The sequence below is a fragment of the Carcharhinus amblyrhynchos genome, chromosome 3 (assembly GCF_965287045.1).
Source record: "Carcharhinus amblyrhynchos chromosome 3, sCarAmb.v2.hapA, whole genome shotgun sequence".
Classification (NCBI taxonomy): domain Eukaryota; kingdom Metazoa; phylum Chordata; class Chondrichthyes; order Carcharhiniformes; family Carcharhinidae; genus Carcharhinus; species Carcharhinus amblyrhynchos.
Genome location: NC_137326.1, coordinates 140,527,458 through 140,542,600, shown reverse-complemented (window position 1 = coordinate 140,542,600; position 15,143 = coordinate 140,527,458). Strand labels below are relative to the sequence as shown.

General features: G+C 44.7%; 1 protein-coding gene across 1 annotated transcript in view; it reads right to left on the bottom strand.

Annotated features, from left to right (window-relative positions):
* Window positions 1-1,866: 1,866 nt before the first annotated feature.
* LOC145341215 (mannan-binding lectin serine protease 1-like) overlaps window positions 1,867-15,143 on the bottom strand; it is a 153,438-nt gene continuing 140,161 nt past the window's right edge. The window contains exon 11 of the mRNA XM_080186136.1: window positions 1,867-2,799. Within this exon, the coding sequence (XP_080042262.1) occupies window positions 1,937-2,799 (863 nt within the window). The 3' untranslated portion in view covers window positions 1,867-1,936. The remainder of the gene's footprint in view (window positions 2,800-15,143) is intronic.

Genomic DNA, 15,143 nt, shown 5'->3' with positions numbered 1-15,143 from the left:
CCATTGCTCCCAAATCTTGGAAATTCATCCTCTTCAAACACATGTCAACTTTTCTTTGCATTGTTGCTATGGAGTCTGATTCCACTATCTAGACCATTCCAAATAACTTCTCCTCATTTACCCTATTTTCCAATGATGAGAAACCTATAGCCTTAGTTTACACACCCGCTTACTCTATCAAAGAACCTTCATCATTTTAAACAGCTTATTAAATCTCCTCTTAATCTTCTCCACTCTGATGAAAACAATTCCTCTTTTCTTCATCGCCTCACATAACTGAAGTCTCTAATTCCAGTAACCTTCCTTTGCACCCTTCTCCAAGGTCCTAGCATCCTTCTAAGATGCAACGGCAGAATTGAACACAATACTCTTATGGGGCTTAACCAGTGATTTGCAAAGGTTTAGTAGATACTAAATCCAACACCTTTCTTAACCACCTTAGCAATGTTCTGCCACTTTCAAAGGTGAATATGTTCATTTAAGTCACACAGAATCCAGATCAGTGAGTGTAAATCACATAGAATCCAGATCAGTGAATATAAATCACACAGAATCCAGATCATATAGAACATAGAACATAGAACACTACAGCACAAACAGGCCCTTCGGCCCACAAGTTGCGCCGAACACATCAACACCTACCAATCTATAGACCTATCTATAACCCCCAATCCCATTAAACCCCATATACTCATCCAGAAGTCTTTTAAAAGACCCCAGCGAGTTCGCCTCCACCACCACTGACGGCGGCCGATTCCATTCACTCACCACCCTCTGAGTGAAAAACTTACCCCTAACATCACTTCTGTACTTTCCTCCCCGCACCTTAAATCTGTGTCCTCTCGTAGCGACCATTTCAACCCGGGGAAATAGCCTCTGAGAATCCACCCTATCTATTCCTCTCAACATTTTATAAACTTCTATCAGGTCGCCTCTCAACCTTCGTCTCTCCAGGGAAAAGAGTCCCAGCTCCCTCAACCTAACTTCATAAGGCATGCCTCCCAGTCCAGGCAACATCCTTGTAAATCTCCTCTGTACCCTTTCAATAGCTTCTACGTCTTTCCTATAGTGAGGCGACCAGAACTGCGCACAGTACTCCAAATGAGGCCTGACAAGGGTCTTATAAAGAGTGAGTGTAAATCACATAGAATCCAGATCAGTGAATGTAAATCACACAGAATCCAGATCAGTGAGTATAAATCACACGGAATCCAGATCAGTGAGTATAAATCACACTGAATCCAAATCAGTGAGTATAAATCACACAGAATCCAGATCAGTGAATATAAATCACACAGAATCCAGATCAGTGAGTGTAAATCACACAGAATCCAGATCAGTGAATATAAATCACACAGAATCCAGATCAGTGAGTATAAATCACATAGAATCCAGATCAGTGAATATAAATCTCACAGAATCCAGATCAGTGAGTATAAATCACACTAATCGCACAGAATCTAGATCAGTGAATATAAATCACACAGAATCCAGATCAGTGAGTATAAATCACACAGAATCCAGATCAGTGAGTATAAATCACACAGAATACAGATCAGTGAATATAAATCACACAGAATCCAGATCAGTGAGTGTAAATCACACAGAATCCAAATCAGTGAGTATAAATCACATAGAATCCAGATCAGTGAGTATAAATCACACAGAATCCAGATCAGTGAGTATAAATCACACAGAATCCAGATCAGTGAGTGTAAATCACATAGAATCCGGATCAGTGAATATAAATCACACAGAATCCAGATCAGTGAGTATAAATCACATAGAATCCAGATCAGTGAGTATGAATCACACAGAATCCAGGCCAATGAATATAAAACACACAGAATTTAGACCAGTCCATGTTCAATCAACAGGATCCTTGCTTTGAAAGGCAGTTTGTTTTTCTCTTCAGGCACTGTTCACATGTTAAGCATTACTCAGAGGAATTGCTCATTTTATCTGCCAGCCAGCTTGCATATTTGGAAATCTTGGTGTAAACTCCATATACCCGTTTACTGCCACACTTCTCAGGACCACCCCAAGACACCAGCCCTTGAGCCACCCAGCTCTGTGTGCTTGAGTCATATGTAATGAATGCCCCTCCACTGTCCCCTAGACATGTGTCTTTCCCACCTTCGTAGAAGCCAGCGCAGAACATGTTATCTGTCACATTGTAGCTATCAGAACGTGACTCGTAACTGCTCTTGCACTCAGCCTGCAGGGTGACCGGAAGCTTCACATACTGTAAGATGTTTGAGAGTGTTGCCTGGTCACTGCCACTGGCATCGTCCAGGGTCAGGTTCGGGTTGGTAATGCCCCAACCAGCTACTAATCCCAGAGTATTTGGCTGTGGTTCTTCCATCTCTTGGTGAAGACTGGGAAGACACAAAGGCATCACAAAGACATTCATCGACACTTTATCCTTCATCTTCACCAGAGCAATATCATTATTGTAAGTTCTGGGGTCAAAGGCTTTGTGAAGAATGATTTTCTCGACAGTTCTCTTCACAGCAGCTTCCTTCTGTCGGACGTCGTGGAGACCCAGATAGATAGTGACATATTCACTTGGAACCAGAGTGATGGTATCCTGTCTTTGTGAGCGCAACACGTGAGCTGCTGTCAGTACCCATGTTCGAGAGAGCAAAGCTCCACTCCCAAACCACTTGTCCTTTGGGACTCGGCTCACATCCTCTACCACTATCAATAACTGCCAGGGGAAGAAGCCTGGAGCTGCAGTCCGCCCTCCAATAATCCGCTTGTTGTGTGGTGGCAGGGGTCGAGCAGGCCTTCCACAGACTATTATTAACAAATAAAAACACAACAGTGAGAGTCCAGTTAAATAATCAGTGCACAACGAGAACATTTCTGTACAATTGTCAGGGTGCAGGTTACAAAGCGATCAATGGTTTCTCCCTCAGTATTTCCGTCTATTTCTAATGAAACCTCTCTGACTCTATAACGGACTTCAACATAAATTTTCCATTTTTCCTCAAAATGAAGTAGATAATGGATTTCAAATACAGAGAATGGAATTGTTAGTTATCCGATCGGGTTGGACAAATGTTGCAAGTAGAAATCTCAGCTGGAATCGGGTCAGTTGAGAATCAGAAATTAAAATAGTTGGAGCAAGAAAGGATGTAATTCTTCAATTTGAAACACAACTCATATGGGCTGCGATAAAGGTGGCGATTGGTTATCTGACAAGCAGATTCTCAAACTGTCTGGGCCATGATGATACCAACGCAGAGAGATTTATTTCAGCAAATACTTAAACTAATGAAAAAACAGGATTTTAACATGATTGAGAGATTATACCGAGTGCAAAAAACAAGGTTAACATAGAACATGGAACATTACAGCGCAGTACAGGCCCTTTGGCCCTCGATGTTGCGCCGACCAGTAAAACCAATCTAATGACCCTCTAACCTAAACTATTCCAATGTTATCCATATGCCTATCCACTCACCATTTGAACGCCATTAAAGTTGGCGAGTCCACAACTGCTGCAGGCAAGGCATTCCACGACCTTACTACCCTCTGAGTAAAGAACCTACCTCTGACATCCATCCTATAATTACTACCCCTTAATTTAAAGCTACGTCCCCGCGTGTTATCCATCACCATCTGAGGAAAAAGGCTCTCACTGTCTACGCTACCTAACCCTCTGATCATGTTGTATGCCTCAATTAGGTCAGGTCTTAACCTTCATCTCTCTAACGAAAATAACCTCAAGTCCCTCAGCCTTTCCTCATAAAACCTTCCCACCATACCAGGCAACATCCTGGTAAACCTCCTCTGCACCCTTTCCAATGCCTCCACATCTTTCTTACAATGCGGCGACCAGAACTGTACGCAATACTCCAAGTGCAGCCGCACCAGAGTTTTGGACAGCTGCAACATGACCTCACGGCTCCGAAATTCAATCCCTCTATCAATAAAAGCTAACACACCGTACACCTTCTTAACAGCCTTATCAACCTGGGTGCCAACTTTCAGGGAGCTATGCACATGTACACCCAGATCTCTCTGCTCGTTGACACTACCAAGAGTCCTTCCATTAGCCCTATATTCTGTACTCCTGTTACTCTTACCAAAGTGAATCACCTCACACTTTTCCGTATTAAACTCCATTTGCCATCTCTCGGCCCAGCTCTGCAGCTTATCTATGTCCCTCTGCAAACTGTAACATCCATCTTCACTGTCTACAACTCCTCCAACTTTAGTGTCATCCACAAATTTATTAACCCATCCTTCTACACCCTCATCTAGGTCATTTATAAAAATGACAAACAGCAGTGGCCCCAAAACAGATCCTTGAGGTACACCCCTTGTAACTGAACTCCAGGTTGAATATTTCCCATCAACCATCACCCTCTGTCTTCTATCAGCAAGCCAATTCCTGATCCAAACTGCTAAATCACCCTCAATCCCATGCATCTGCATTTTCTGCAGTAGCCTACCATGGGGAAGCTTATCAAACACTTTGCTAAAATCCATATACACCATGTCAACTGCCTTACCCTTATCCACCTCTTTGGTCACCTTTTAAAAAACTCGATACCCTTCACAAAACGGTGTTGACTGTCCCTAATCAAATTATTTCTCTCTAGATGATTATAAATCCTATCCCTTACAATCCTTTCCAAAACTTTGCCCACAACAGAAGTAAGGCTCACCGGTCTATAATTCCCAGGATGGTTTCTACTCCCCTTCTTGAACAAGGGGACAACATTTGCCATCCTCCAGTCTTCCAGCACTATACCTGTAGCCAATGACGACATGAAGATCAAAGCCAAAGGCTCTGCAATCTCCTCCCTAGCCTCCCAGAGAATCCTAGGATAAATCCCATCCAGCCCAGGGGACTTATCTATTTTCATACTCTCAAGAATTGCTAATACCTCCTCCTTATGTACCTCAATTCCTTCTAGTCTAAAAGCCTGTATCTCAGTATTCTCCTCAACTACATTGACTTTTTCCTGCGTGAATACTGACGAAAAATACTCATTCAGTGCCTCTCCTATCTTCAAGCTCCACGCACAACTTCCCACTACTGTCCCTGACTGGCCCTAATCTTGCCCTAACCAATCTTTTATTCCTGACATACCTATAGAAAGCTTTAGGGTTTTCCTTGATCCTACCTGCCAAAGTCTTCTCATGTCCTCTTCTAGCTCTTCTTAACTCTCTCTTTAGCTCCTTCCTGGCTAATTTATAACTCATGATGTGGATATGCCGGCGTTGGACTGGAGTAAACACAGAAAAAAGTCTGACAACACCAGGTTTTAGTCCAACCGATTTATTTGATAGTAAACTCACAAGCTTTCGGGTTAGCCCCTTTGTCAGGTGAATGGAGAGTTCTGGCCCCAGACAGAGTGTATAAAGCACAGACAGTTTACAGTTTAGAGATTACAGACAGTAATCTCTAAACTGTAAACTGTCTGTGCTTTATACACTCTGTCTGAGGCCAGAACTCTCCATTCACCTGACGAAGGGGCTAACCCGAAAGCTTGTGAGTTTACTATCAAATAAATCGGTTGGACTAAAACCTGGTGTTGTCAGACTTTTTACTGTAATTTATAACTCTCCAGTGCCCTAACTGAGCCTTCACATCTCATCTTTACATAAGTCTCCTTCTTCCTCTTCACGAGAGATTCAACTTCCTTAGTACACCAAGGTTCCCTCTCTCGACCACTTCCTCCCTGCCTGACAGGTACATATTTATCAAGGACTCGCAGTAGCTGCTCCTTGAATAAGCTCCACATTTCAGTTGTTCCCAGCCCCTGCAGTTTCCTACTCCACCCAATGTATCCTAAATCTCACCTAATGGCCTCATAATTACCTTTCTCCCAGCTATAAATTCTGCCCTTTGGTATATACCTATCCCTTTCCATCACGAAGGTAAACGTAACCCAATTGTGGTCACTATCACCAAACTGCTCACCTACCTTCAAGTCTAACACCTGGTCTGGTTCATTACCCAGGATTGGTTAAGGATTGGTAAACACAGAACATAGAACATTACAGTGCAGAACAGGCCCTTCGGCCCACGATGTTGCGCCGACCAATTAAAAAAGCAATGACCCTCTAACCTAAACCAATCCCTTTCCATCCATAAACCTATCATAGAACATAGAACATTACAGCGCAGAACAGGCCCTTCGGCCCACGATGTTGCGCCGACCAGCTTTTTAAAAAAAAACACTAACCCACTAATCTAAACCAATCCCATTTTGTCCATAAACCTATCCACAGATCTCTTAAACGCCCCCAAACTAGGTGCATTTACAACTGCAGCTGGCAGGGCATTCCAGTCCCTCACCACCCTCTGGGTAAAGAACCTACCCCTGACATCAGTCCTATAACTACCCCCCCTTAATTTAAAGCCGTGCCCCCTCGTGCTAGCTTTCTCCATCCTAGGAAAAAGGCTATCACTATCCACCCTGTCTAAACCTCTAATCATCTTATATGTTTCAATAAGGTCCCCTCTTAGCCGCCTTCTTTCCAGCGAAAACAACCCCAAATCTCTCAGTCTCTCCTCATAGGATCTCCCCTCCATACCAGGCAACATCCTGGTAAACCTCCTCTGCACCCTCTCCAAAGCCTCTACATCCTTCCTGTAATGTGGGGACCAGAACTGCACACAATACTCCAAATGCGGCCGCACCAGAGTTGTGTACAGTTGCATCATGACGCTGCGACTCCTAAATTCAATCCCCCTACCAATGAACGCCAAGACACCGTATGCCTTCTTAACAACCTTATCTACTTGATTCCCAACTTTCAGGGATCTATGTACACATACACCTAGATCCCTCTGCTCCTCCACACTATTCAAAGTCCTCCCGTTAGCCCTATACTCAACACATCTGTTATTCCTACCGAAATGAATTACCTCACACTTCTCCATATTAAACTCCATCCGCCACCTCGCGGCCCAGCTCTGCAACCTTTCTAAGTCACCCTGCAAACTATGACACCCTTCCTCACAATCTACCACACCTCCGACTTTGGTGTCATCAGCAAACTTACTAATCCACCCAACTATACCCTCATCCAGATCATTAATAAAAATTACAAACAGCAGTGGCCCCAAAACAGATCCCTGAGGCACACCACTCGTAACTGAACTCCATGACGAATATTTACCATCAACCACCACCCTCTGTCTCCTATCTGCTAGCCAATTCCTGATCCAATTACTTAGATCACCCCCAATCCCATACATCTGCATTTTCTGCAGAAGCCTACCATGGTGAACCTTATCAAACGCCTTACTAAAATCCATATACACCACGTCAACTGCCTTACCCCTATCCACCTCTTTGGTCACTTTCTCAAAGAACTCGATAAGGTTAGTAAGGCACGACCTACCCGCTACAAAACCATGCTGACTGTCTCTAATCAATTCATTACTCTCCAAATAACTATAAATCCTGTCTCTAATAATCCTTTCCAAAACCTTACCCACCACAGAAGTAAGACTCACCGGTCTATAATTCCCAGGGAAGTCTCTTCTCCCCTTCTTAAACAATGGGACAACATTTGCTGTCCTCCAATCTTCCGGTACTATACCAGAGACCAACGACGACCTGAAGATCAGAGCCAGAGGCTCCGCAATCACCTCTCTTGCCTCCCAGATCCCACGGATCTCTTAAACGCCCCCAAACTAGGCGCATCTACAACTGCAGCAGGCAGGGCATTCCAATCCCTCACCACCCTCTGGGTAAAGAACCTACCTCTGACATCCGTCCTATATCTACCACCCCTTAATTTAAAGCTATGCCCCCTCGTGCTAACTTTCTCCATCCGAGGAAAAAGGCTATCACTGTCCACCCTATCTAAACCTGTAACCATCTTATATGTTTCAATAAGGTCCCCTCTTAGCCGCCTTCTTTCTAACAAAAACAACCCCAAATCCCTCAGTCTCTCCTCATAGGACCTTCCCTCCATACCAGGCAACATCCTGGTAAACCTCCTCTGCACCCTCTCCAAAGCCTCCACATCCCTCCTATAATGTGGGGACCAGAACTGCACACAATACTGCAAGTGTGGCCACACCAGAGTTTTATACAGTTGCAACACGACGTTGCGGCTCCTAAATTCAATCCCCCTACCAATAAACACCAAGACACCGTATGCCTTCCTAACTACCTTATCGACTTGATTTCCAACTTTCAGGGATCTATGTACACATACACCTAGATCCCTCTGTTCATCAACACTATTCAGAGTCCTACCGTTAGCCCTATACTCTGCACATCTGTTATTCCTGCCAAAGTGAATTACCTCACACTTTTCCACATTAAACTCCATCTGCCACCTCTCGGCCCAGCTCTGCAACTTGTCCAAGTCTCTCTGTAAACTATCTCTTCACTATCTACCACTCCTCCGACTTTGGTGTCATCAGCAAATTTACTGATCCACCCAACTATACCCTCATCCAGATCATTTATAAAAATTACAAACAGCAGTGGCCCCAAAACAGATCCCTGAGGCACACCACTTGGAACCAAACTCCATGACGAATATTTACCATCAACCACCACCCTCTGTCTCCTATCCGCTAGCCAATTCCTGATCCAATTACCTAAATCACCCTCAATCCCATACATCTGCATTTTCTGCAGAAGCCTTCCATGGTGAATCTTATCAAACGCCTTACTAAAGTCCATATATACCACAAAAGTGAGAACTCTAATTTAACTGTAAAAGTTTGTAAAAAGTAATATTGACAAAGAAATGCAGAATCAGAGAAAAATAACAGAGTTTAAAATAAATTCATTCCACAGAAATAATAAATTGAAATAAAGCATCACGGAGAAATAAATAGGAGTGGAGAGAGACAATGGGAGGGTCATGGAGAGGGGGAGGAGGGGGTGATGGGGAGGGGTGGGGGAGGAATGGGGAAGGGGAGGATGGGAGGGAGTTACGGAGAGGGTGGGATGGTAAGGAGGAGGAGGGGTGATGGGGAGGGTGAGGAGGGGGAGATGGGGAGGGTGAGGAGGGGGAGATGGGGAGGGGACGGGGGAGATGGGGAGGGTGAGGAGAGGGAGATGGGGAGGGTGAGGAAGGGAGGGGAGATGAGGAGGGAAGGGGGAGATGGGGAGGGTAAGGAGAGGGAGATGGGGAGGGTGAGGAAGGGAGGGGAGATGAGGAGGGAAGGGGGAGATGGGGAGGGTGAGGAAGGGAGGGGAGATGGGGAGGGTGAGGAGAGGAGATGGGGAGGGAGAGGAGGCGGGGATGGGGAGGGAGAGGAGGGGCTGATGGGGAGGGTGAGGATGGGGAAGGTGAGGAGGGAGTGATGGGGAGGGGGAGATGGGGAGGAGGGGATAATGAGGAGGAGAGGGGAGGGATGACAGAGAGAGTGGGATGGTCAGGCGGAGGAGGGGGAGATGGGGAGGGTGAGGAGGGGAGGGAGAGGAGGGGGAGATGGGGAGGGTGAGGAGGGGAGGGGGAGATGGAGAAAGTGAAGAGGAGGTGATGGAGAGAGGGAGGAGGGGGAGATGGCGAGGGGGAGGATGGGGAGATGGGGAGGGTGACGAGTGGGTGATGGAGAGGAGGGGGGATAGGGAAGGGGAGGAGGGTGAGATGAGGGGAGGCGGGGGTGATGGAGAGGGGGAGGAAGGGGACATGGAGAGGGGGAGGAAGGGGAGATGGGGAGGGGAGGAGGGGGTGATGGAGAGGGGGAGGAGGGGGAGATGGGGAGGATGGGGAGGAGGGGGAGGGTGAGATGGGGAGAGGGAGAAGGGGGTGATGGAGAGAGGGAGGAGGGGGAGATGAGGAGGGGGAGATAGAGAAGGTGAGGACGGAATAATGGGGAGAGTGAGGAGGGGGCAATGGGGAGATTAAGGATGGAGAGTTAGGGAGGGTGAGGAAGGGGCAATGGAGAGGGTGAGGAAGTGGAGATTGGGAGGTGTTGTGTGGAAGGTGGGAATGAGGGGATGTAAGGGAGAAAGCGATGACATGGTGGCTGAGAGGGTCAGGCAATATCAGAGAGAACTTTGGGATATCAAGGTTTTGAAAGCACTGTGGTTATGCTCTCTTACTGAGCATTCAGCAATTAATTATGGGAGCGTGTAACAAAGAAAATGTAATTATTGTTGGGAACTTTAACCTTCAAATTAGACAGAGATGGTCTGGAAGATAAGTTTATAGAATGTTTACATGACAGTTTCCTGCTGCAATGCGTTGTGGGTAAAGTTTTCCTTGATTTTGTATTGTGACGATGAAGCCAAATTGGTTCATAATCTCTGAAAAATCCACTTGAAAATAATGATCTTGACATCACGTTGACTTGAAACCTGAGATAGCTGCCTAGATAGTGGCTGCTTATTTCCTAATTGAAAATCAGAAAATCTAACAACATAGGAACATTTGGATTTATGAGCAGGAGTAGGCCATTTGGCCCTTCGGCCTACTTCACTATTCAATAACATCATGGCTGATCTGGTTCTGGTCTCAGCTCCACTTTCTTGTCCATGACCCTTGACCCCATTGTCTGTCCAAATCTGTTTTACTGAGCTCCGGTTTCCTCCCACACCCCAAAGACATGCTGGTTAGGGTGCATTGGCCATGCTAAATTCTCCCTCAGTGTAACAGGTGCCAGAGTGTGGCGACTAGGAGATTTTCACAGGAACTTCATTACAGTGATAACATAAGCCTGTTAGTGACGAATAAATAAACTTTAAACTTTTCCTAATTTTCTGCCTGTTTTCTTTTTGATCATTCTTTGCTGGTTCTTAAAATCTGACCAACTTCTGACCACTGCGAACCTTTGCTGATTTCTTCAACGATTCTTTCAATTTGGTATAATCCTTCACCTCCTTATTTATGTAGACAGAGATAATGTATCCTTCTCAAACACTGGAGTATTTGTCACTCTGGATAAATATCTGTCTCACTGGATAAATATTACTGGTTATTAAGTATTTTATTAAACTCTGCCATGGCATCTCTACTGTCACACCTTTCACCTTGTTTCCCAGTTCACTTTAGCTTTAAAATATTAGTCTTAGACAAAAGGGAGTGGGATAGTTTGACCTTGGGTTCGGACATAGCTCTGCACAACATTGAGGGCTGAAGGGCCTGTACTGTGCTGGACTGTTTTCTGTTATATATGAAATTGTACCCGCCTCTACTACTACCTCTGGCAGCAAGTTCTAGACACTCACCACCCTTTGAGTGAAAAATTTGCTCCTCTGGACACTTTTGTATCTTCCCCCCTCTCACCTTAAACCTATGCCCTCCAGTTTTAGACTCCCCTACCTTTGGGAAAAGATATTGACTATCCAGCTGATCTGTGCCCCTCATTATTTTATAGACCTCTATAAGATCACCCGTCAGCCTCCTACGCTCCAGAGAAAAAAGTCCCAGTCTATTCAGCCTCTCCTTATAACTCAAATGATCAAGTCCCGGTAACATCCTAGGAAATCTTTTCTACACTCTTTCTAGTTTAATAACATCCTTTCTATAATAGGGTGACCAGAATTGCACACAGTATTCCAAGTGTGGCCTTACCAATGTCTTGTACAACTTCAACAAGACGTCCCAACTCCTGTATTCAATGTTCTGACCAATGAAACCAAGCATGCTGAATGCCTTCTTCATCCACCACCAAGCAGTGGGTATCCCTGTTCATCCATAGTTTCCAGTTGGGAAACAGAAGGATTTGCTTCTTTGGCGCACAGTCTTCTACACACATACTTATGAAGTCAGTTACTCGTCACTCAGGTTAGTCGCTGAGTTTTAAAATTGACCAGTCCACTTGTACAAGATCATCTGATTCCTCAGCCAACATTGGGTGAGATCCTAAATGAATATTTCTTATTGGTATTTACTGTTGAGAAAAGCATGGATGTTAGGGAATTTGGGGAAATAAATAGTGATGTTTTGAGGAGTGTACATATTACAGAGAAGGAGGCGCTGGAAGTCTTAAAGCGCAGCAGCAAGATCATAGAACATTACAGCACAGTACAGGCCCTTTGGCCCTCAATGTTGCGCCGACTGTGAAACCAATCTAAAGCCCATCTAACCTAAACTATTCCAATATCATCCATATGTTTATCCAATGACCATTTAAATGCCCTTAATGTTGGTGACTCCACGACTGTTGCAGACAGGGCATTCCACGCTCTTACTATTCTCTGAGTAAAGAACCTACCTCTGACATCTGTCCTATATCTATCACCCCTCAATTTAAAGCTACGTCCCCTCATGTTTGCCATCTCCATCCGAGGAAAAAGGCTCTCACTGTCCACCCTATCTAATCCTCTGATCATCTTATATGCCTCAATTAGGTCACCTCTTAACCTTCTTCTCTCTAACAAAAACAATCTCAAGTCCCTTGGCCTTTCCTCATAAGACCTTCCCACCATACCAGGCAACATCCTGGTAAAACTCCTCTGCACCCTTTTCAATGCCTCCACATCCTTCTTATAATGCGGCGACCAGAACTGTACGCAATACTCCCAAATGTGGCTGCTCCAGAGTTTTGGACAGCTGCAACATGACCTCATGGCTCCAAAATTCAATCCCTCTACCAATAAAAGCTAATACACCGTACGCCTTCTTAACAACCCTATCAACCTGGGTGCCAACTTTCAGGGATCTATGCACATGGACACCAAGATCTCTCTGCTCGTTTACACTACCAAGTAACTCACCATTAGCCCAGTACTCTGTAATCCTGTTACTTCTTCCAAAGTGAATCACCTCACACTTTTCTGCATTAAACTCCACTTGGCACCTCTCAGCCCAGCTGTGCAGCTTATCTATGTCCTTCTGTAACCTGCAACATCCTTCCGAACTGTCCACAACTCCACAGACTTCTGTGTCATCCGGAATTTACTAACCCATCCTTCTACGCCCTCATCTAGGTCATTTATAAAAATGACAAACAGCAGTGGCCCCAAAACAGATCCCTGTGGTACACCACTAGTAACTGAACTCCAGGATGAACATTTTCCATCAACCGCCACCCTCTGTCTTCTATCAGCGAGCCAATTCCTGATCGAAACTGCTAAATCACCCTCAATCCCATGTATCTGTATCTTCTGCAATAGCCTACCATGGGGAACCTTGTCAAACGCTTTACTGAAATCCAATATACACCACATCAATTATTTTACCCTCATCCACCTCTTTGGTTATCTTCTCAAAGAACTCAGTAAGGTTTGTGAGGCACGACCTACCCTTCACAAAATCGTGTTGACTATCCCTAATCAAATTATTTCTTTCTAGATGATTATAAATCCTATCCCTTACAATCCTTTCCAAAACTTTGCCCACAACATAAGTAAGGCTCACTGGTATGTAATTACTGGGATCGTCTCTACTCCCCTTCTTGAACAAGGGGACAACATTTGCTATCCTCCAGTCTTCCGGCACTATACCTGTAGCCAATGACGACATGAAGATCAAAGCCAAAGGCTCTGCAATCTCCTCCCTAGCCTCCCAGAGAATCCTAGGATAAATCCCATCCGGCCCAGGGGACTTATCTATTTTCATACTTTCCAGAATTGCTAACACCTCCTCCTTATGTACCTCAACTCTGTCTAGTCTAAAAGCCTGTATCTCAGTATTCTCCTCGACAACATTGTCTTTTTCCTGTGTGAATACTGACGAAAAATATTCATTTAGCGCAAGGTAGATAAATCCCCAGGACCTGATGAAGTGTATCTCAGGACATTGTGGAGGCTAGGGAGGAAATTGCGGGTTCCCTAGCAGGGATATTTGAATCATCGATAATCACGGGTGAGGTGCCTGAAGATTGGAGGGTGGCAAATGTTGTGCCTTTGTTTAAAAAGGGCTGCAGGGAAAAGCCTGGAAACTACAGGCCAGTGAGCCTCACACCTGTGGTGGGTAAGTTATTGGATCGTATTTTGAGAGACAGGATCTACAGGCATTTAGAGACACAAGTATTGATTAGGGACAGTCAATATGGATTTGTGAGTGGAAAATCATGTCTCACAAATTTGACTGAGTTTTTTGAAGGGGTAACCAAGAAGGTAGATGAGGGCAGTGCAGTTGATGTTGTCTACATGGACTTTAGCAAGGCCTTTGACAAGGTACCACATGGTAGGTTGTCGCATAAAGTTAATTCTCACAGGATCCAGGGTGAGGTATCTAAATGCATACAAAATTCGCTTGATAACATAAGCCAGAGGGTGGTTGTAGAGGATTGTTTTTCCAACTGGAGGTCTGTAACCAGCACTGTGCCTCAGGGATCAGTGCTGGGTCCACTGTTATTTGTCATTTATATTAATGATTTGGATGAGAATTTAGGGGGCATGGTTAGTAAGTTTGCAGATGACACCAAGATTGGTGGCATGGTGGACAGTGAGGAAGGTTATCTCCAATTGCAATGGGATCTTGATCAATTGGGCCAGTGGGCTGACAAATGGCAGATGGAGTTTAATTTTGACAAATGCGAGGTTATGCATTTTGGTAGATTGAACCAGGGCAGGACTTACTCAGTTAATGGTAGGGCACTGGGGAGAGTTACAGAACAAAGAGATCTAGGGGTACAGGTTCATAGCTCCTTGAAAATGGAGTCACAGGTGGACAGAGTGGTAAAGAGGCATTCAGCATGCTTGGTTTCATTGGTCAGAACATTGAATACAGGAGGTGGGACGTCTTGTTGAAGTTGTACAAGACATTGGTAAGGCCACCCTTGGAATACTGTGTGCAATTCTGGTCATCTTATTGTAGAAAGGATATTATTAAACTAGGAAGAGTGCAGGAAAGATTTACTAGGATGCTACTGAGACCTGATTGTTTGAGTTATAAGGAGAGGCTGAACAGACTGGAACTTTTTTCCCTGGAGCATAAGAGACTTAGGGTTGATTTTATAGAAGTCTATAAATAATGGGGGACATAGATCAGCTAGATAGTCAACATCTTTTCCCAAAGGTAGGGGAGTCTAAAACTAGAGGGCATAGGTTTAAGGTGAGAGCGGAGAGATACTAAAATTCATTGGACTCTGAGGTGGTTCCTGCAGATTGGAAAATAGCAAATGTGATGCCACTGTTTAAAAAAGGAGGTAGACAAAAGGCAGGTAACTATAGACTGGTTAGCTTAACTTCTGTAGAAGGGAAAATGCTTGAATCTATCATCAAGGAAGAAATAGAACATAGAAACTTCAG